This window comes from Hyposmocoma kahamanoa, unplaced genomic scaffold, assembly GCF_003589595.1.
Source record: "Hyposmocoma kahamanoa isolate Upper Pololo Valley unplaced genomic scaffold, ASM358959v1 210, whole genome shotgun sequence".
NCBI classification, from domain to species: Eukaryota; Metazoa; Arthropoda; class Insecta; order Lepidoptera; family Cosmopterigidae; genus Hyposmocoma; species Hyposmocoma kahamanoa.
In genome coordinates, this window is record NW_020653731.1 from 5690405 (window position 1) to 5714985 (window position 24581).

At 35.6% G+C, this 24581-nt stretch overlaps 1 protein-coding gene across 1 annotated transcript in view; it reads right to left on the bottom strand.

Moving 5' to 3' along the window:
- LOC113227421 overlaps nucleotides 1-12402 on the bottom strand; it is a 75787-nt gene extending 63385 nt beyond the window's left edge. Inside the window, exons 1-2 of the mRNA XM_026460339.1 lie at nucleotides 12192-12402; nucleotides 5450-5931 (exon numbers count right to left, since the gene is read on the bottom strand). Coding sequence (XP_026316124.1) covers nucleotides 5450-5931; nucleotides 12192-12399 — 690 coding nt within the window. The 5' untranslated portion in view covers nucleotides 12400-12402. The remainder of the gene's footprint in view (nucleotides 1-5449; nucleotides 5932-12191) is intronic.
- Between the last annotated feature and the right edge of the window lie 12179 nt (nucleotides 12403-24581).

The window sequence follows — 24581 nt, forward strand, 5'->3', positions numbered from 1 at the left end:
CCGCGAGTGCCCTCGAGAGCCCGCGAGTGCCCTCGAGAGCCCGCGAGTGCCTTTGAGTGCCCATGAGAACAAGGAGTGCCAGCGAGTGCCAGTTAGTACCTTTGAGTGCTTTTCAGTACTTTTGAGTGCCAGCGACTGTCTTTAAGTGCCTGCGAGCACCTTTGAGTGCAAGCGAGCGCCTTTGAGTGCCCGCGAGTGCCTTTGAGTGCCTTTGAGTCCCATTGAGTGCCGGCGAGTACCTTTGAGTGCTTTTCAGTACTTTTGAGTGCCTTGGAGTGCCCACGAGTGCCTTCAAGTGCTTTTGAGTGTCATTGAGTGCCAGTGAGTGCCAGCGAGTGCCTTTGAGTACCCGAGAGTGCTTTTGAGTGCATTGGGCTCAAAGGCACTCAAAAGCACTCAAAGGCTCTCAAATGCACTCGCGGGCACTCAAAGGTTCTAGCTGGCATCGAAAGGCATTCGTTGGCAGTCAAAGGCACTCAAACGCACTCGCTAGCACTCAATGGCACTCAAAGGCACTCGCGGGCACTCGCAGGCACCTAACTTAAGTAAAGACTTGAAAACATTTGTACTATATCTGATGGAGTCACAGCCTTACAATCTGAACAGATTGTTACATTACAATATTCTACATAACCCTATGTCTCCCAGGTATATGAAAGAGCGTTTCAGCTTTCTCAGGTCCCAGGATAAGCCCTGTCGCTTTAACGTTAGGTCCCAGTTATCTTTTTCATCCTTCAAATCCGGTTTTTATTCTCACTCCTTCACTGTTCATACGGTCAGACTTTGGAAGGCACTTCTCATTACTGTTCATGATAGTAAATCCTTAGCAATTTTCAAAATGAGAATTAAGGAGCACTATTTATCGACTGTTCCATCGATTAGGTATTATACTACGAAATATGTATTAATCTAAGTTTTTATATAGTTTTAATAATTTAATGTTTTTGATATTTTTTATTACATATTTTTTGTTTCGTTGTGCACGAGAACCCGTTATCGTAATTATGGTCTCCTGTATTTACGTCTGCCGGAAGAAAATACTGTTAAAAATAATCACAGCACCTTTTGTTTGTGTTTTCCTTGTTACTAAATGTGTTTTTGTGTTTACCCGTGCAATAAAATATCGTAATCCTTTTAACAAGTTTTGTAAGCGATAAAGTTTATTATCAACAGAGTTCCTTGTGAAAGAGTTCTATTAGGGAAATACTGCTGCCATACTTATTTCTGACGCCAAGTAGCAATGTGAGCATTAATGTGTTCTTGTTTTGAAAGGTAAGGATGCTGGTGAAACTACAGGAACGTGTGACTTGTCAAAACTATGGGCGCCTTCATTTTAGACGTGTGTAGTCGCTGCAATGTCGACTGTGGCGTAACAGCCGCGCGTGTGTAGCGCTTCAGTATTTTTAATTGTGCATTTATATTATTTTGCGATTCAATTCAATATTGCACCTTAGATGAACGATGTTATATTATTTATAGATGGACTATAATTTCAGCCGGTAGGCCACCTGATAATTAATAAAACTACAGAGGTCACACTAGCGACCAATTGGAGCCGCCCGCCGATTGGCCACGACGACCAGTCCTACGTATTTTTAATTGTGCCTGCAAAAGTGACGCGCGCGTTTCATGACCGTGGCCTGCAACTGCACTTCTAAATATTGTATAAAAAATAGTAGTGGCGCAGCTGCAGCGCCACAGTGGTGTTACTGCAGTGCTCCTTTAGCGTCTAATTTGAAGGCAACTCACAACTCAGGGAGACGGGTGCAGTGAAAGTGCCTACCACATTTTTGCGATTTAAAGCTCTGTTGCTGTGTTGTTTACCACCAGGTGCACGATTTATTAGTGCCGCCATTTGATATCATAAAAAAAGAAAGATTAATAGTATGAGCCACGACAATCCACGACCCAACGGCAGCCTCAAACCGCTTGTTTATAAAGTATAACGCAATTTGTACACAATAATCTATTCAGGACACGTTCCCGTCAAGAATGCCGTTTTATGTTATATAAAACATAAAAAGACACAATGAGCTAAATTTTTGCTTCGTGTCGCAAATTTTGAATACTTTGTTATAATCCTTTGTCACTTAATGCCTTTTAGTATTTAAAAATAAATAATAAATAAATAAATAAAGCTGCGTTATTAAGTTGATTTAGAAAACGGAATTAATTATTAACGATACAAAGATCAAACACAAAGAAAAACTCCTTTGATCTGAGCAGATGGAACCGGTGTTTGTTGCCATGCCGCGGTTACCCTCTTAACCAAGTGAGTTACAGGCAGAGTCAGTAAATCTTACAAATTTATTTGTGTTTATTACAGATCTGTGAAAAACTTATGAAGTTACTCACTCCGCCTTTTCAACCTTTGTAGCTACCAGAAGCTGACGAGGGATGTCGCTGTATTCATTATAATATTCATTTACTGAATATCATGATATTCATATAAATCACATAAAATATATTAAAATCATGGTAGTGAAATACCGTAAATATTCAATAATTAAATATTGCAAAATTATTATAGAAAAAGAACTAGTGGGAAAGTATGAAAAAGTAAATATTTTCGATGTATTCCAAATTATTTGATATATAAATTAAGTGGAATATCATATGATTACGTTATATACATATATATGTATATATATATATATATAATCTCTATATGTATGTTTATAGGAATAACAAAACACGAACTGTAAATACTCTACTTTTAAAAATTACGAATAAAATTACCTCGTCCTTGAAAGTTTTTATTGTTTTACTTGTATTCAGTTAACAATTACATTAAAATAAATTACATTATGTAGGCTTTTATGTCAATTGAAAGTATAAGAGGTAAATCGGTATAAGTGAACAACCATGGTAACTAACTACAATTGCTTGTTCCATAGGAAAAGGTCAAGATGATTTATATACAGTAGTACCCACTTAGTTTCGAAGGCCTATTCAATACAGTAATAACAATATTAAGGAAGAAGTGCCTTGTCATAAATAACAACACTCGTGGCTATTAAAACATCAGATTATTCATATTTGCGATTTTTTTTTTAATAACGCACATACTCAACATAGCCCCGCACTAGGGAAACCCTGTGTCGCGGGTGCCATGGACACACACATAGACAACCACAAATTACACCCAAACTCACGAGACAAATAAATGTAGGTCATACAAATATTTCTCCCGGCCCGGGAATCGAACCTGGGACCTCTGCGTGGCAGTCCGGCATGGTAACCGTTCGGCCACGGAGGCAGTTAATTTCAATTCAACGTTGTACCTTAAATGAACGCTGTTACATTATTATTGTGATGGACTTTATTTCAAATTCATTTTTAGTCCTTGGGCCACCTGGTAATTAATAAAACTAAAGGTCACACTAGCGACCAATAGGAGCCGTCCGCCAATCGGCCACGTACGACCAATCGGTGGTAGTTGAATGCAGTGCTATTGGTGGGTAAATACAAACGGGCCTTAGATAAGTCAGCCTTGTCTCAAATCAACTATGCTAAGGACTAATTGATATTTAATAATAATAATGATTTTTTTTTTCAGAAAGTTCAAATTTTGAATATCCGCACGTGTTTTTTGCCGTCGGTCTTTTTGTTATTTTAAGTAACCGTGGAGATGTCAAAATAATGAAATACTGTAACACAACCTCTTTTGTACTCCGAGTTATTAAATAATGAGCCTTAATGCAGTTGAGCTAAGTATTACACCGTGTTAATGCTGAAAAAACAAGAGATGTTTCATACTGACGTCCGAACATCGGTGTCATGTGACAAACCTGGTGTTCATTTCGTGGTATTGTCGGCCTTTATGTACATGCTGTGTTATATCTTGTCGTTTATGTAAGTGAACAGAATTTTCATAGTCATTCCGAAAGACTGAAGGCTACTTTTACAGTTAAGTTATGTTTTTTAAGTTGACAATATCTGCGAAGTTATACGTGGGGCGCACTATAAGTTTCCGGAATGAATAAGAAAAAACTATAAATGGTCAAAAATGAATTTATTGTTTCTCAAAATATTCTCCGTTAGCGTAAATGCACTTTTTCATACGAATGAACTAATTTTGAAAACATTTTTGCCACTCCTCCGTGAAAACCTCTGAAAGATATTTTTCATACTCTTCGACAGCCTCTTCAGGTAATGAAAATCGTTGACCGCGTAACTGGTTCTTAATTTGTGGAAATAAATACAAGTCACAAGGTGCCAGGTCGGGACTGTACGCGGGATGGCTCATAAGGTCAACGTTGTTCACCTTCGGGAATTCATTTATGTGTCTGGCCAACAAATGGTCGTGTACCAATCACTATTCACGGTACAACGATTCTCCAAAGCAACAGTAACCACGTGTCCAGTTTTATTAAAAAAAGAAGCAATCATTCGCTTAGAGTCACTTTGCACGCGCGCCGCTTTGGTTGGTGTTGGCTCATCTTGAAAGACCCATACGCTCGATTACTGCTTTGTATTGGGATCGTAACTATGCACCAAGTGACGCGATCCGTTTTTTGAGCCTCAGTCAAATTGTGTGGGATCCACCGAGAGCACAGCTTTTTCACACCCAAATGTTTGTGTAGTATTGATTGTATTTGACTCATGCCTATGCCTAAAGATGCCCGAATCTCATAGTATGTTACATGCCTGTCTGTTTTAATCATACGGCGCACAACATCGATGTATTTGTTGTTGTTGGACGGGCGACCATCACGAAATTCGTCACTGAGATTCACACGACCGCGTTTGAATTCTGCAAACCAGCTGTAAATAGTTGTCTTGCATGGTGCTTCATCGCCAAAAGCAGTTTGAAGCCGAACAAAGCTCCGCTGAGCTGTGACTTAAATTCATGGTGATATAGACAACCAATTTCTAAAATGACGCCACAATGTCAAAACAAGTGACAGTTAGATGAAACAAACTATATTCTACAGCCAAAGAGTTCCATTTTCAAATGTTGTAATTACTTTTTAAATATTATTTATGTAAGTGGCCAGTTCCGGAAACTTATAGTGCGCCCTATGTATATATAGGATGGCTGCGGTGTCGTAATCTCGATCAATTAATTGTTTCTAGCTCAGAAAATAAGTACAATTTCATTAATATAATGTTTTTTGAAATACTTATATGTACTAACGTTGTGTAACAAATACTTACCTTTCATGTTAAAAGCTTTTTTAAAACAAAATTGAATTGCCAAATCTCACAGTTATGACAATATCATGATACCAAATAAAAGCAATTTGATTAAACTTCGGGTGACCATGACCGTAAATAATAGGTATAAATTATTTTTTATTTGCACAAAAAAAGTTATTGTCATAACGCTTTCAAATTTATTGCGTTGTGGTCTTAATGGGATTGTAAGTCTTTATTAACTGTGTTGCTACACGACCCTGCAGTCACCTGTATATATCTATATCTCTGTTAATAAAACAACACTTACCGTATTTTCAGTAATGTCACTAACTTCACAATGCAGAATTGCAGTGGTACCAATCTGCGCAACCACTGTCGTACAATTTTCAGTCAAAAATATACCACTCTTAGCTCCCTTCACACTTAACTTATTAACAGCTGACGCTGACGAATCTCTGTACATTTTCTTAACTTTATTAAAATTTTTAGTTAATGATACTTCATCTAATTCCTTTAAGACCTCTCTATGTTTAGATTTATGTCTTTCTTTAATAAGTTCATTCACTTCAGCTTCTATAATATGATCTATATTGTGTACATCTTCATAGTCATTTTCTAATACTGTTGATGATAGACGTAGCGGTTTCGGTAACTTTGGATATATGGATTCGGTTGTAAGATACAATGCCATCGTTGAGGATGATTCTGTGGTCTCATCATCATTTTCAATTGTTGTGTAAATGATTGTTGTTTGTGTTGATGATGTTGTTGTTGTTCTTCTTCTGTGACCTGCGAAAATAAGATGAAATTATTTAATTTTGCGTAACACTTTTAATTATATAGCAAAAAGATCCAATAATATTGATCATTTAATGATTTGTGCACATTATCTATCTTTTATTTATAATAATCAAACCGTTTTGGGGCCAATATAGCACATTAAAGATATTTTGTTTAAACAACAATCGCAAATTAAGATTCTCGTTTTTAAACGGTTACCCATGACCTTTTTTGTTCATCTTTATCCTTGATTCTACATTATTTAAACTCTCTTACCAGATAATTATGGTCTACTTATTTCTAACCGCTTCTATTAATCTTTGAAATTGAAATAAATTATTTTCTTTTTACTGTTAATTGGGGTCAGTTGGTTAAAATTTTCAACTTTCTTCATTAACTTTACTTTGAAGTGAACCAAGGATTAGGATAATTACTCGTAATTAGAAAATTTTAAAGAAAAATATGTATTTTGTACACTTGAAGTGGAATTAAATTATGTTGTTTAAAATGGATGATTTAATATATATACTACTAAGTAAAAACTTCGGCGATAATACGGTAATCATTAATTATCATTCGTTGGCTATTATTTCGACGCCCGTAACACCATTATCTGTGTCAATTAACTCCTCTTTTCAGGTGTCGCGACTAATAGGGTAAGGTAGGGGAGCAACGGTTTCAGTGGGAACATCATAATCAACCGAGTGATCATAACAAACCGATCATATATTATTATTCTCCCATGGTCTTTAATCTTCTGACAATGGAAAATAATTGCTGTACACATTTTGTTGTTTTGAAAAGAGCTTTTCCTAATTATGCTGACTTCCCTATTTCTATGGCAAAGTCACAGTATTGTGTTCCAGAGCAACCACAGGCACATGTGAGATCTTATATGAATATATACATTAATTCTGTTTGGGCGATGCGCAATGTGAATGTTATTTATTTTATAGGTAATAGATTATAATTTTTTTTTATAGACAGTGTATAACATACACTGTAAAAAAAGAACTTATTACAAATGCAACTATGTACTTTCTGATTATTCTTTTGGTTTGTTTGAAAAATCAAATATAAGCGCTTTAGAATTAAAAAAAATAATTTAATTTCAATGTGTAACAATCCACAACAACCTAAGCTCAACCTACTCGATATTCCTATGAACTCATACATAGTGCAGGCGCGGGCGATACGGCGGGTGCGGGCGTGCGTGTCTTGGTGTCGTCCCTTACACCGTCCCGGAGCGGCTGCGACCGTGGAAATCCACACGTTGAAATCGCAAACAGATGCTAGATGCTAGACCAAGCACTGTGAAAATTACGGGCGGAACGAGCCGATAGCTCGAAGCAGGCGATGGCGCGCGCGGCCACTGCGAACGCAACGTTTGATTTACACGCACCGCGCCTGCACTCGCGCCCGCCGCCACTCTGAATAAGGCCTATCGGTTAATTGCGGTATATTACGGCTTAATGTTTTACTCGTAAGTACTGATTTTGATTTCTTGGTTGTGAAATATAGAGGCCGTGAGTTGTTCTTTCCGGAATTTTAATCACATTCTTGGACTAACAGGGAATTTTTACTTTAAAATACAGTCTAATAACAAAAATTTAGATGTTTCTAATGAACCAGCAGGTCGATTCAGAACCTTACGATAACTTTGTTGTCGATCGATTGATTTCTTTTGATTCTTATTCATAACACCCGAATCGAACGTCAAACTGTCGTATTCGAAACCGAACCGAAATGACGTTACACCCGTACGATTACTCGTACTTCTCGACCGGCAAAGGCTACTTAAATACAAACGTTACTCAGAACACAGTTATCGAATGAAACTTGCCGAATGTACTATTGTTTACAAAGCTAGAATGCAATATGGTAATCTCTTATTATTTTAAATAAAATCCAGATTTTGTTAAATTTTATTAATTTACTTTAATGCGAGACTAATGCATTCCTATATTTTCGACCTTTAAATTCTTAAAAATGTATGTAAAAGGATTTCATTTCTCTTATAATCTATATTTCTATATATTTTTATATTTGCCGACTAACTCCGTAAACGTTTAATAACGATATCGTATCCGTTTTAAGTCGAATGTTCTGAATAGCTCGGAAAGCGCCCTTCGATTCGAGAAACTATATCCAATCGAACGATTCGGTTAAGATATCGAAGAGTTCTAAATCGGGGTCCTGGTCTTATACGGTTGGACGAGAAATGGCTCGGGAGTAAGGGTAGTTAGTACCACTGAACTTTTCGCACGTTTTAGCCCCAAACTTTGTTAAAACTTTTTAGAAGGCATACAAGGACTGTAGTTCAACTACAAATTAATCAAGTTTTACCCGCATTTGAATATAACGACAGACAATACGATCTCAGGTGCTGTATAAGCGCAACCATGGCTGTACTCGCAGACTACGCCCGCTATCGCTACACACAAATATACTTTTTTTTGTGCGGCAAGCGACAGTTATTTGGTGTAATTTCAGGAGACGTGTAATTTTAGATGTGGCATTACAATATTCTGAATGATTTTATTCCAACCCCATAAAATGTGATTACAGTAATAACTTTCAGTAGTTGCTTTTACCGAGATATTTTATTTTTTTCTTTTCCTTGTTGTATATTAATAAAAATTCGGAATAATATTAATTTCGACGATGTTGAACAATATTCATAAATTTTTACTGATTTTTTTTTATTATTTTGATTTGAGAAACATTATCATTTCCTCGCAAACTGGGTTTAAGATTTTCATAATATATTTCATTCGTTTCAATAAAACTTCACATATTAATATCTCAGTTTCCAAGAATGGAGATTTTTTAGCCCCGCACTAGGGAAACCCTGTGTCGCGGGTGCCATGGACTCACACATAGACAACCACAAATTTCATCCAAACTTACGAGAGACATAAATGTAGGCCATGCAAATATTTCTCCCGGCCCGGGAATCGAACCCGGGACCTCTGCATAGTAACCATTCGGCCACAGAGGCAGATAAGATTGTATTAATTACCATTTTGATTATTTTACGTATTATGTCTTGAAATGGTATCATCAGATTATGGCGTAAATATTAACGTAAGGTTAGTATGCAATCAGAATACTATCGTAAAATTTCATCGTCATTAATCTTTGGATTCCATTGAAAAGCATACCCACAGGCTAGGAGACCCCCCGCACTTGCGTTTTTCGAGCGTCAGCGACTTGCCAACCCACACACAGCGTCGACATAACCGCGACGTCCTCGCGGGGGTCCTTTATAGGTGACTCGAAATTAGTAGAGGTGAAGCTGCAAAGCCTTGAACATCGCAGTAAAGTTGCATGCATGTCCGTATTCTGCAGGATGTATCACGGAGAGCGTGCGATGAAATTGCACGATTTCAGGCGAGGGGTTAGGCCATAGTCCATCACGCTGCTCCAATGCGGGTTGGGGACTTCACACGTTTTCCGCGGGTTGTGAACCTTCTTCGATGAACAGGTTTCATCGCAATGTTTTCCTTTATCGAAAAGCTCATAGTAAATTTAAAACTTTATTTCGCCCATGATTTCCGAGAAACTCAAAAGTGTGATCCCGGATTTGAACCCATGGCTTCTGCTGAGAGGCGGATAGGTCAGGCTACAATGGTTTTTCGATCAAATTTAGTTGAAAATAATTAAAATTACTTTGTCCATATTGAGTAAGTACTTCAGTAGTTTACTAAAGCGCAACTCTGCAATCCCAGTTCAATCGAAAAGTTTTAATGAAAAATCGGGCATCGAAAAATGTTTTAATATTTTTTTCCTTCTTTGTTCTAAACTTTTCATTGGCCGAATTCATTCCAATATATTCTTATGGAGAAAATTCTCAATTCGATTGTATATTTTTGTATTACGTCACGTGATTACTTCGAAATTTGTGAAATGATTTCGATAATTCTTTTTTTGTTAGAAAGGGAGTGCCTTAGCATTGGTCCAATTAAAATTTATAGAAAATATTCCATCTCTAAGAGTGGCAAATTATAGAGATCTCAATGATAACAAAATTATTTATTACGTTTAGTTTTATTGGTTTCTTTCTTCAAAAACTTTTGATAAATGTTTGCCTTTCATCCGGCAACTGTGAAAGTAATTTATGCGAAAAATTAAATTAATTATAAAAAAAAATTAATAGCTGTGAAGATAATTTCGCGCCCTGAAATGGGGACGTTAACTTGATCGACAGGAAACTTCGCGGAATGTCAAATATAAAGTTTCTTGTGAGAACGAATAACTCTTTTTTTTTTGCGCACTAAAAATACACAACAATTTTATTGAGATTTTTTGTGAATTAACTCCACTACAGTACTGGTACGCCATGATGGCCATTTTGACAGATTACAATAGTGAGGTCAAATATCAATTCATTGTCGAAAAAAATATAATCAGATGAGTGTCGCATCTATAAGTTTTTAGATTTATAACTAGTATTGTTAGCTGATTTAAAAGTTAAAACAAAAATAAAAATGTTTACTTATTATCGTAAATTCCAAACTGCTTTATTTGCATTGAGCGTTGACGCGAGTTTGCCGAAGGTAGAAGTTGTGTTGGCCAGCGATCCCATAAGTGACGATCGTATTAGATTTAATTTTTTGAAATTTCGAATTTCGGAAAACAAATGCCAAGTTGTGTCGTAAAATTATACATTCCATAAATTTTACTACACGTGTCATTGACTTACAATGACACGTGTCTATTGATTACAATGTACAGCAATTAGCGCCTTCAACGTAGTTAAGAATTAATACGAAACTGATGAGTGGATAAACGTCAAAACGGCCACCATAGCGTGACGGTACTTTAGTTTTCTTATGATTATTAATACTAAGTTCGAACACTTAGAAAACATTTCTCCGACCCGGTAGGACTTGAATCTGCGACCATGCTGCACCGTAGTTAGTTAGTTGCGGTGTGAAGGGTTTTCAAAAATCTGTCACTAGATGTCACTAGCGGCGACGAATGAAGAAAGCCAGTTCAAAGATCTATAAAAACATATAGGAGAATTTCAATAACTCGATAACTAGACCTGTGGCTCAGTTAGTAAGAGCAATGCTACGGTGCAGCATGGTCGTGGGTTCAAATCCCACCAAGTTGGAGAAATTTTTACATGTGTTCGATTTTTGTATTAATAATCACGTACCAGTGGCGAGGCGTCCATATAACTTAATCTCCACCGGCTTGCCTAAAATTTTCCATTAAACCTTATTCCAACACATTATAGTTTAATTTGTTTTAATGTTTAATCGTTGCCAAATGTAAAACTTTCTTAATATAATGCAATAAAAATATTATAATTGCAAATTAATACAAAATATGATTAATTTCTATTTTGTAAATCTTAACAATAAATTATGTTACATATGTATATATATTTAATTGGGTGTTGCTTTCTAATAGGACTACGTTATGAATGTAGAAGGTCATGGTAATTCATAGGTAACTAAAATAGGAACACTTAGGATTCATGTGTTTGTTTACATACTTTCGTATCGCGACGGGCGGGTTAAAATGTAAAATTACTTTAAAACCTATGGTTATTTTATGTGTAGAATAAGTTATCCTGTGAAACGAAGTGAACTAGTATCTAGTGTCCTATTAAGTATTGTGTTTAAATGTCGCCAAGTGCCTTTTTAAGGCTCAGTTCACACTGACGCTGAGTCGAAGCGTTGCGTCGTCGCGTCCTGTTTTTCAATTACATCGCCTGGCGACGCGCGTTGACACGTGACGAAGCTCGCATTAGTACGCCTGGATCACAGTGTGGTCGGCGTCTGACGCCTCACTGCGCTCAAGTAACGCGCAGCTCCGCTCGACTGCAACGAAGCGTCGATGCGCGACGAAGCTTGACTCCATATTTGCATAACACAAATTTGTACCTTAATCTTAGGAAAATAGAGGTAAATACGCTATAGGTGAAAAAAAATGACGCGTCGCAACGCTTCGGCTCTGTGTGAGTTCAGCCTTAACAGGAAAATAAATGTTTGCAAGTGTTTTTTTGTTTTTGTGAACAGTTTTTTTTTACCAAGAATACAAATGTTGATGCTTTACTGTTTCTAGTAGGACAAACGGACGTGTTAGTAAAAATGCACACGGTTAATTGTAAAATACTAACAAATCATAAACATCAACTTTCGTTTCATAACTTTTAACAATTCATCAAATTTTACTTTCGTACAAAAAAGATATATCGCTCTACACTGTGCTAGCTCCGTGCGGTAAAAAGTAATAATAGAATACAGTTAACTAACCTTTCTTGTGATGTCTTGTAAAATTCCCGAAGACACTACCCAATCTTTGTTGGTTTCTTGACGTACACAATTCTAAAGACTTTAAGTCATCAGAATTTTGTGTCAACATGGAAGACTTCTCCATAGCGCTTGTGTTCACAAGGAGTTCCGCCTCTAGTAAAAGAACAACAGTCGCATAGAGTAGTTTGAGTTCTTTACAGCAAAACATTGTTTTGGCACTAGATTATCGTCACACCATCTTTATTTCACTTAGATTTATTGTCATTTTTGTTCTTAATGCTACCGTTGTATGCAGTTTGAAGCTGATGACGTGTGGTGATGCATTCTGCAAAGAAAAAAAAAAGGAATTTTAGTTATTTTTCATTAGAATAAAACAAATAATTTTAGACATATTCTTTTGTGAAACTTGTTTATTCTTATAATCAGATCAAGTTGAGGACAACTTATACGTTTTCACCAATATAGTTAGGTCTTTTCAGGTATTACGCATAGTAAAACAAAAAGACTTTGAGTTCTCAGGTTTTCGCGATTATTAAACATAGGAAATTAAAGTATTATTCCAGATTTGAATCGCGTATATTTGTTTTTTCAAACAAACCAACGTTTCGGGACCTTTACAGGTCTACCGTGACCATGGGACAAAGGGCCTGAACTTAAACGTTTAAATCCGGAAACATAGTTTCATTTACTAGTTATATTGTTTTTATTTTTATATAATATAAAAGACAAATGAACAGACGAGTTGCGTATTTACATTTGCAATATCAGAGGAGCTGCCACCGCTTTGCCAACCTTCGTGAGCTCTGTTTACTCGCTTTTTGAAGGACCCTCTGTCATAGTTTTGTGTTTTTTTTTTATAATATCAAGTGACGGGACGAACAAGAGTACACCTGATGGTAAGCTACACGCCTGTCCATAACAGTTGCAGTGCCACTCAGAGCTTTACATCACAAAGATTTAAGGGGAACTACCCATACATTGCGCCCAGCACCCAGAGACAACCTGTTCAGCACTCTTCAAAAACGGAACGCAGTAATGCTCACATTACCTACTACTTGACGGCAGAAACAGATGGCAGTATTGCCCTAGACAAACTCTTTCATAAGGAGCTCTACTGCTAATTAAATATTTTAAGCAATGAGCGATGCTTCAAAATGAAATGTGTCCAAAACCTCGAGTGCACAGCGAGACTATGCGAATGTGTCCATACAAGGCATGCGGCAGGCGTGCACACATAGTCGTGCTGCTACGATGGATTTGCACTATTTGTCTTATTATTATACTTGACAAAGCTGTGTAATGAGTATGAAAATTTGCTTTAGGCGAGTATTCTTGAAAAGCAACATTCTATTTAAAATGCTTTTGAGTACATTTTTGTACAAACATTCGTTCAAACCTTGATATAAAAAAATAAAACATACTTAATTACTCTTAATATCGATTTACCTAACTGTACTGACGTTTAACAAACTCCGTAAACGGTACTAAATAATTCAGTTTGAAAGCAAAGTTCCAAGAACAAGTACCGGCAGTTGTAAAATACTTAATAATACCTTGTAATTACATAAAAACAACTACATATAGATTGATTGTATTTGCTATTTAAGTGAATATTTATTTTAAACTTTTTATGACAATTCAGAAGCAGTTATAGCTATAGACATTTTCGTAGCAGTAGAGATCCTAGTGAAAGTGTTTGTGCAGGTAAGTGCTACCTACTGCCTACTTCATCTATTCTGCTGCCAATCAGTACTGTGAGCATAAAGAAAAAGAGCATAAATGTGAGGTAAAATTACAGACGTTTTATTCATTTTTTATGAATTTTTGTGAAAATTCAATTTGACCAACTTCTGCTATCTCAATTTTTTTCTTCCGATACAATAAAGCTATCTTTACAAGACACTGAGTCTTTTAGCATTAAAAAAAATGTTGATTTTATTCATTTTGTATGAAAATATACTTCATGAAATTTGATCAACTTCTTCTCTCCCGATTTTTTTTCGTCTCATACAATGAAATGATCCTTCTATAAAACTGAGTCAATCAGGACTAAAAAAATTATGATTAATTTTATTCATTTTTATGGGTAACTCACTCTTGACCAAAAAATTGACAAATCCAAAATTGTTTTCAAAAAAACTTAATGTTCCCTTGTATATTCTATGGTTTCGGATTTCCCTATACTGTCCCATTTAAAAGAAGCACTCTGTTTATGGTTTAATATAGACTAATAATTATTATTTTTTGACAACATAGAATACATAACAATTTGCTAACTAAAGGGCTAACTTAGAATAGCAAAGTATTAGATTTCGTTATTAACTGTAATGTAAGACAAAGACGGCCTGAAGTTTGAATTGCTAATTAATTTTGGAAGAACGCTTAGTATTTTTAACCCTGTCGATTTCAAATAAATCGATACATTACTCGCTATTTAGGTATTCACGGCAACCGGTAAATGAATATTTCAGTTCTAGATAAAGAAGAAATTTATCTATGCTTTCTAATTGTGCTACGAGAGTTTTTTGAGAGTTGTTGTTGTTCGATGTTAATGAATAGTAACATGATGGTGTCCGCCAGAGTTCAGAAAATCCTCCACTTAACAATAAAAAGTTTGGGTATGTCCATTAAAAAGTTATACGTTTCTACTTTTAAAACTGTTATATGACGGATTATGTATATAACAGGTAGAATTTTGGACTCCAAGTATTTTTTTTTAATTGTGATTAAACCCGTCCAGTGGGCGGTGATGAGGAAACGGCTGCTCACACATGTTACTTTTACCAAAACTGAACGTGAAATTGATTTCAATGGAAAGTACCCTTACTAAAGAAAAAAATAATAATTAGAAGTTGACATAGATAAACATTTAAATTGGAAAAAACACATACACAAACTGAAAGTTAAATTGTCTAAATTTGTATATGCTTTAAAAGAATTTAAAAAAAAAACCAACAGACTTTAAAACTGCTTTAACTACTTTTTTAAACTATGCTGTAATTCTATGGGGCAATAACACGGATACGCCTAGTCACTTCAGTACACAAAATAAATTAATTATAATTCTCACAAATGTAGCCCAAACAGATAACAATATGTAGCAGCCACCAGATGTGGCGGAATGTCAAACCCTCTTTGAACATACAGGCACGTCATAGTGCAAGCAAAAGTAACGACCATAGACTATAAATCAGCATAAAGACGCAGGTACCAAATAAGTATAAATAAGTTTCTAACCAAAATATAATCAGTCATCTACCAATCAACGACTCAATTATTTCTACCTCCATGGCGCAACGGTGACCACTAACACCCTTTCACCTGCGCTATGGTATAGTATACATTTATATACTCTACACAAATTCATTAAATAATTTTGATTAAACAATTAGAAAAAATCCTTCTATGCCTCTTCCAATTGAGCTACGGAACGAATCAGTAAATTGCCTCCGTGGCCGAACGGTTACCACGCCGGACTGCCACGCAGAGGTCCCAGGTTCGATTCCCGGGCCGAGAGAAATATTTGTATGGCCTACATTTATTTCTCTCCTGAGTTTGGGCGTAATTTGTGGTTGTCCATGTGTGTGGCCATAGCGCTCGCGACACAAGGTTTTCCCTAGTGCGGGGCTATGTTGAGTGTGTGCTTATTATTATTATTATTCGATTTTTTCAAAGCTTTGCTGACACTTTAAAATATCTCGTATACCTTCAGGGCTTTAGTTAAAAATGATAAAGCCAATGTGATTTTTATCTTTTCACCGTATTCATCTCGCGTACAGTTTTCTATAAATTATGTAGTAAAATAATCGTGCCAAATATTGTCCGCAGCGTCGCCGTTTCCTATGTCGTCTTTTATGCATGAGGGAGGCCGTTTCCATGACGGAACTTAATTCCGAATTCCAGAAATTCCACGGCGAAGGTTTCGTTTATTGGACATGTGTTTTATAATTACACACTAAATATAGGCTCATCAATGCTACGCAACGGAATATCAACGCATAGTCTGAAACTGTTTACAATGTAAACTGCGTCTATAGAATAGGATGAGTTTGCCAATTTGGCCACTTCGAAATGAAATGACGTCTTTTTAGTGTAAGATTTAGATAAGAAACTTTTTCAAATAAAAATCATACCGCTTCTAAATTTAAAATGTTGGCGTTAATAATTTGTTTTCATTTTGGTTCTTAGATCGACTTTCAAGCATGGATAATGTTAAAATTCGTGCTAGTTTCGAGTACAAGTTTCGAGATGGCGCTAATGCAGTGCATTGCAGCGGCATATTAAGCTCATAATTTTTTTTCATTTATTTATAAGCTCTATTAAAGTACATTATAAATACATTGCAACCTAGTCAAATATAAAACTAATAAGTAATTTACATTTCACCATATCTAATAAATAAACAAAGTGAAATAAGAATTCACCCACTGGAAAGTTACTTATTATCTATTAAGGTGAAGGCTTTTTTATCATGTGTTCTTTTTGTTCAGTGTCACTGGCACTATTTTAGTTTCATCATACACGAACACTACACTAGTTCAAATGGTTTTGTCCGTTTTAAACGTCTTATAACATCTGTGTGGTCTAGGAGCTGAATGTCGACGTTCACATAATGGTGCAGCCTGCATTGCTGGGCTTCGGCGTACTTCTGCACTATATTGTCTGTGAATTCCATTTCCAAATTTCGATGGAGGTTTTCGTTTCGTGGGTAGAAAGGTGCATTTACAATGTTCCTAAGTGCTTTAGTCTTGGAAAGTTGTGTAATATTCATATTGGTCTTCGGGGTGCAATTCCAGAGCTTTATACCATAGGTACAAACTGGACCTGCTTATACAATACGTAGTAGTTTATTGCTTAAAGATAGCGAAGAATGTCTGTCAAGCAGTCAGTAGATAGTTTTGTAACGAATGTCTAATTCTTCTCGTTTTTTCTTGACGTGGACTTTCCAGGACGAACTCTTTCACAAGGAGCCTTTAGCCAACTGCTACGACTACGACGAGTCTAGACTTAAGCTTATGAATAAGTCCTTTATGCCAGACCTTATCAAAAGTTTGGGCTACATGCAAAAATACAGTAGATAATTACGCATTGAGCTGATAAAGATACAAATTTTTAGCAAGATGGCGGAGGTATACAAACAACGTAGGTACATATTTTGATGAAATAATTTTTATTTTTTATTATTGTTCTTTTTTTTAATTTCTTATGTATATAACTGCAGTTTCATGTTTTAACCCCATATTATACAGAGAGCGATGTTAAATTTTGCAATATTAAGTAGGTCCAATCCGATGAAGCCGTGGTAGCCAAATGGTTTGACCTACTGCCTCTCAAGCAGAAAGTCATGGGTTCGAATCCGGGCTCGCACGTCTGAGTTTCTCGGAATTCATGTACGAAATTTAATTTGAAATTTATCATGAGCTTTTCGGTGAAGGAAAACATCGTGATGAAACCTGCACGTTAAAAAAGGTTCACAACCCTCGGAAAACGTGTGAAGTCCCCAACCCGCATTGGGCCAGCGTTGGGGCAGCAGTGGGACATAGAAATGGGTTGATGATGAAGTCGGTCCAATATCAAACGGAAAAATAACATTATAACACAACACATAAAATAACATACTTGAATATTTATTCGTGACAAATCGCAAATTTAGTAAGTACTCCGAATTTTTTTTTTTTGGAAATACAGATTTATGGCTTTATTTTGGCGTCCATTTTTTTATTGTCTGTTTTCCATGTTCCATTTCAAAAACATATAATAATACAGAACACATAATAAGTAGTTTGAAATCCTAACGTACTGTTAAAATAACTCAACTGACTGCCATATAATACTATAATACAAACTTTACCCTATAATTACCTATGGCAGAGTGTTTTCGTTATATACAGTACATAATTTTCCAGCTTACTGATCGATTTTTCAAACTTTATGGTTATTACATCAAATTTCCAAAACAATAAAGAAATTTCTGCGTCGGTCTCCATTTCGGCCACAGAGACAATTAGTTGACAAGTCCCATGAGCCTATATTTCACCCTTATATTTCAAAACCGGAACGTAGTAATGCTCACATTACAGCTTGTCGATAGAAATAGGGAAGGTAGGAGTACAACGCAGGACGAACTCTTTCACAATGAGCTCTACTGCTACAAATTAATAATAATAATGATAATAACGCACACACTCAACATAGCCCCGCACTAGGGAAACCCTGTGTCGCGGGTGCCATTGACACATACATAGACAATCACAAATGACACTCAAACTCAAGAGAGAAATAAATTTAGGCCTTACAAATTTTTCTCCCGCCTCGAGAATCGAACCTGGGACCTCTGCGTGGCAGTCCGGCATGGTAACTGTTCGGCCACGGAGGCAGTAAATTGACGAACGACAACGTAAAATCAAGCTCAAAATAAAGAATTTATGATTATATTTTAGAATTAGTAATTTATTTTTCATGACATTTGCTCGTAAATAATATGATAGCATGGTGTCTAACTCGACTATAATCAACATCATCATATCAGCCGAAAGACGTCCATGCTGAACATAGGCCTCCCCCAAAGATTTCCAGATCAGCCGACTTGACTATAATGCCCCAAATAAAACCCTCGGTCTTTTTTCTTTCCATTACAGCCAAGGTCGTTGCAAGTTTAGAAGTAGCTTTTTTTTTAATTTAGAGCACGACATGCTTCCTGGTTTAACGTCAAGTAAGGAGGTTACTAAAGTTCAAAATTTAAACATTCGTTTAAAATGTTATCTGCACAGAAATTTCATTCCAATTAAGCCTCATAGCACTTACTTACCAAAAATATCTTAGAATTCATTTTCATTATTTTGAGTACAAAAATTTGGCAATCTTTTTTACAATACAAAATAGCTATATACTTTGCTTGCTTTTTACAACATTTTAGTTCGAGTTGTATTATATATAGAAAAATAACTGGCTGGCCATCTATTGATAAAAAAAAGAACCCGCCATTTTCAAAATCCACAATTGTTATGTTGTGAACAACGGCTTCAGAAATTGTAAATCTATAGACAAGAACATACACAGCAACTATTTGTTCCAAACTCTTTCAAACAAACTACTATCAGTGGTGACAGTGTTTTATTTTAATGTTGAATTTTGTCAAAGAGTATCAGTACCTTAGTACCGTGGACAGACGTAACAGTCTGTACCTATTGGGAATTAACGTAAAGACCCTGGCAAAGTCGCTATTAGTTGCACAATACATTTCACATTGCTTTGACCCAGGGTCCTTCCATTAAATATTTATAATTATTATATTATTAAAAAGGAAAACAAATTAAGTAAAAGAAAAAAGTCCAGCTGTTGAAATTATGGATGCTATCATTGACTTACAATTATATGGACGTCGGGTCCGCGCTAAAAAGTGTCCGCACTTGTAAGGCGCTAAAATCGTATACAGAGCGCCAAACTCCGCTTTAGTCTTCATTTGTTCGACTGACAGCGCGATACTGCGATGACATTACAATTTAAATTTCGAATAGGTTGACTTGGGACATTTTTTTCGTGGTTTTTGTATTAGACCCGTCGTCCATTTATTTGTAAGTCAATGGCATAGAATGATAGTTTCATATCAAACGAACTGTCACAAGTGAGGTAAAAATCAAATTCATGTAGGCGTAAGCAACTTGTATCTACGCTCGTCGGCACGCATACAAATATACAAATAATGATGCCATGGATTAACATTTCCCTCAAAAGTGTAGTATAAGTAGTTCCTATTTTATGTTTGTCTGACGTATTTTTTCACTCATTTATCGCACATTTCGTGTCATTTTTAGCTAAAATTCTTGAGTTGTTTGCGGTGCAAGTTGACCTTGAGCACTGAAGGCCCGCCCGCTCGTGTAGGCCCATTGGGAGCGCTTCAATTTGCCTCACTTAGCGTGTGCGGACTAGGTTTCTATGCGTTATTATTCTAAGTTCGCTATTATCAAATATTATAATGCACAAATTTATCGAAAATCACAACATTACTTACCGAATTACTTAATGTGAATAATTTATAATTTAAATTTATGTTCACACAATTAGTCAAATAGCTAAATGTGAGCAACATACCAACATAAATTAATTTTCAAAGAGGACTGCGTCTGCGTCCGCCATCTTGAATATTTGACAACCAACTAAATGATGTGCAGCGTCTTCACCGCACATCAGTGAAACACAGCGTGTGTATATAACGCCACATCTAGTACGGTAGTGCTTAGATATCGTTGATTGTGAAGCATATTTATTCATACAAGAAATAAACATTGTCTTTATTTCCTCGCAAATGTGATGAAAAACATTGTAGGTATGTATCATGGACGGTAATAAAATGCAAAACGCGAGTTATTAATAGGCATTCGTTAGTGATTTCTTAATGTTACTATTATTTGCACGGAAATATAGTATTTAAACAAGTAACAAAGAAGCCGATACTAATTAAAATAAAATAAATTTTCGCCAAGTACACTTTTCCCGTGAATTGCGATCAAAGTATGAACCCGGCTTATTAAAATATAATTTTACTTCTCTTAAACCGGGATTTAAGATCCCGGAAGGATCTGGGTTATGTTACGATTTCTGTTCAAATTTTCAACCATTTCAGCTTTTTCACAAAATGTAAAACAGTGCATTTTGTTTCAAATCGAGTTTTCACGTTCATACCAAATACCTTTCCACTTTACTTTTAGATTTTTTATTCCGCTGACTGTGCCGGTGTGTAGGTATATCGTTTACGTAATATATATTATTTACATATTTAACACTTTCACGCGAGCTACGTACTACGCCGCCCTAAATAATTGTAAGTGATATGTAACAACGTACTGTAAAATAAATACATTTGATCAAAAATTGTTATTCAAAAATCTCTCACTAGATTTCACTACCGGCGGCGAATGCCGAAAGTCAGTACAAAGATCTATAACGAAAAACACATAGAATTTCTATGTCTCGGTAACTGGACCCGTGGCTCAGATGGTTAGAGCAATCCATGCTACGTTGCAGCATGGACGTGTGTTCAAGTCCTACCGGGTCGGCGAAAGTTTTTCTGTGTTTAATCTCTGTATTCATAATCAAAACATTTTTTTGATTAAAAAGAGTTCTGTTAGTTAATTTTGTTTTACTTTCGCGTAGATTATGTCAATAACATAAAATGTGTGTCTGGCAACTTTGAGCTTTTCTCTTTCTCTTCACTTGAAACTGTGTCAGGTGCCAAATTAAAAAAATAACTGCAACATTCTTGCCAGCTTTCTTTGCACGATGCCCCGGTATGCGGTCCTCGAGGAAATTTTCTGCTTATAAAATTTATTAATATTTTTCTCTGACACGGTTTGCTAGAAGACATAGGTTCGCATCCGGCTGGATTGACGGAATTTTTCCAAGATCTTTGTTATTACAATTCTTAGTTTATTAGTAGTTATACTGATTGTAATCAATATTACGATGTTCCCTTTTTGTTTTTAAATAAAGGGATAATCAATTATGCTATTGCAACATCAAAATTTGTTAATATGGTTTCAATCAAAATAAAAGTGGTTATAAGTTTGTATGGAAAGACGCCCCAGCAAACTTTTTGAAAGTCCATTCAAGGTGTTTCATTCAGATTTGAACATAAAACAACGTTTACCATAATGAGCATAATGGACACCTTTCAAAAAGTTTAAATCTTGACTGTTTCATACCATATCGGGTTCTAATGCTTAAAACTATTCTTATATACTCTATAATTAATTATTGTATTTCGAGCTATGGTCGTACGTACAAAACATTCCTACAGAATATTTATAGCCTTCAAATAAGATTGCTTAAGACTATTGTACCTCCTAGAATTAGATATAAATTTAAAGATAATTATGACCAACTATTTCAGTACTGTAACGTAATGAATGTCTTTGATAAAGTTAAATTAGCAATCATAACCGACAATTGTGGAAAAATAAAGTCGTTAAAGGTTAAAATTAGACCGAATCCATTACGTACACTATCACATCTACCTATGTATGATATACCTAAATATAACAATAATTATGGTAAAAGAGTTTGGATGTGTGAACTTCCTCTGATATTAAATAGCTCACCAAAAAATCTTATAAATGAAATAACAGATAAAAATCCTATACAAGTGAAAAACAAATTAAAAAGATTTTACATGAAAGATCAATATCAGAGGAGGCTTACACAAACTGGTCATTGATTTAATTGCTATACCTTACATATTAACGCAACTCACTAGAAAAGGATAAATAATCTTTAATTTTAAGATTCTACCTTGAATGTACTGTAACTCGTTATTAATATTTGCAATAAAAAATCAAATTTAAATGGGACTACTTTTTTATTTTTTATGTATGTTACACGACCTCAATAGTAGTCCCATTTAAATTTGAAGAATATATTCCACCTCTAAGGGTGGCAAACTAGCCTACTACTAACTAATCGATTTCAATAAAACGGTTTTGAATTCGGTTTTTTTAGTGCACTGTACTGAGATTATATCGGATTTAAAATCGCGTTTTTTTTTTAAAAACAAACAACGTTTCGGGCTTTTTACAGGTTTTATGGTCACGGCTGACTGAGATAACGCAAACACGCTATTCTATGAATACGTACCAATTTTAATACTTGCGAGATAACACTATTACGAACTTTTTTCACGAATTCCATTGCTTTTCTTTATAGTGATATTTATTTTTGTTCAGTGCATGGTCAAATACGACGTCAAATTGGACACTTAGAGCGATGCCATACGGGCGGTGCCGTTGCGTTGCGTCGTTGTCACAACGATATGATTTCAACGCACCGAGTGCCACATGAGCTTAGCGGTCTCGGAATGTAACGCCCGCTTAGGCGTCGCGCAAACGTGTGCCTTGTTTTTTTTTCTATTTTTATATAATTGATATGAAATCGACACAGTCGCCTGTTGCGGCAACCAGACACAGTCGCCGGCAATTTGTGTGAAAATAGAATATTCGCTTCTAATTTCCGTTTGTTTGTATGCAATACAAGACACACGTTTGCGTGGCGTCTTACTTATGCACCGCAGCATCTCCTTGCCACGCTTTCTGTCGTCACGCGCCATTTCAACGTACCATGTGGCATGTAGTTCCAGTTTATAGGTATAATGCAGCGTTACCGTTCAGGTGTCACAACGCTTCGTGTGACATCGCTCTTAGGATTTAAATTCAATTTTATTCGGTTCATGATAAGAACTGTTCAGAGATTGCAAAAACACTACCTAAAATTTGACTCGTGTCCCAAGAAAGACCTTGGGCAAAATCAGATATAAAGCCGTAGCGTTCATTAACTTTTCATTAAATTCTGATACGGATCTTGGCTTCACATAGCGCACAAGTTCTCAGAAGTATGTAAATAATTTTTCGTAGTACCGAAACTCGATGGCACGAAAAATATGTTTCCGTACATGTTTCCTTCATCTCTGTATATCGCATGAATAAAACATCAGTTAGGGGCGCTTTTTTTCGCGTACCAATAAAGTACAAAAATACGGATTGCTGGATTGGATTACCGCTTACAGTAATTTGCTCTCGTACACCATGTTTGATTCAGAATACATTGTTTGAGTATAATAGTTTTATTTTTATATCTCAACATTGTTAGGATATGTTAGATCACCATCATCATCGTCAAACCATTGCGCGTCACACTGCTGAGTTTATGAAGAAAGGACGTTTGGATACGTCACACATTTTCCAAGGTTTGTCAATCTTGAATCCACAGACCCCATTTGAATCAGATCATCTCATTTGTCAAAACTACAAAATTGCAGGCCCAACTTAAATTTTAATTTTTGAAGTATTTTCAAAAATAAAAACTGCAACAAAAAAATTATAGAAAATGATTTGGATTATTTTAATATTTAACGATGATTATAAATTTAAAAATAATTTCGCGAATATCCTAAATAGTTTGAACTAGTAAATATTATGGCAAGAAAACTTCAAATTTGCAATCTGATAGAAGGGTAAAGTTTTGCAACTTTATTCACTAAGTTCTACTTACTCGCTCACAGTTTTTCTAAGTGTTGGAGAGAAAAACTGGAGTAAACTATTTTTAAAAGAAACGTGGCAGTGGTTTACTTTAGAAAGATTTGGAGAGAGCAGAATGGCATTACTTCAAGAGTTTAGCTGGAAAGTTTCTGAAGAATTACGAATACAATACAAGTTTTTACACTGGAGTTGATTTTGACATTTTGTTGATTTTAAATTTTTATATTTACGCTCTCGATATTTAGAATTTTTATATTAAACAACAAAAAAATCTGAGAAATAAAGAACATTTTACTAAAGATTTCAAAATTTTAATTGTACAGTTCGACAGACCTGAACAAAACTGTACTTATGTAGTATGTGT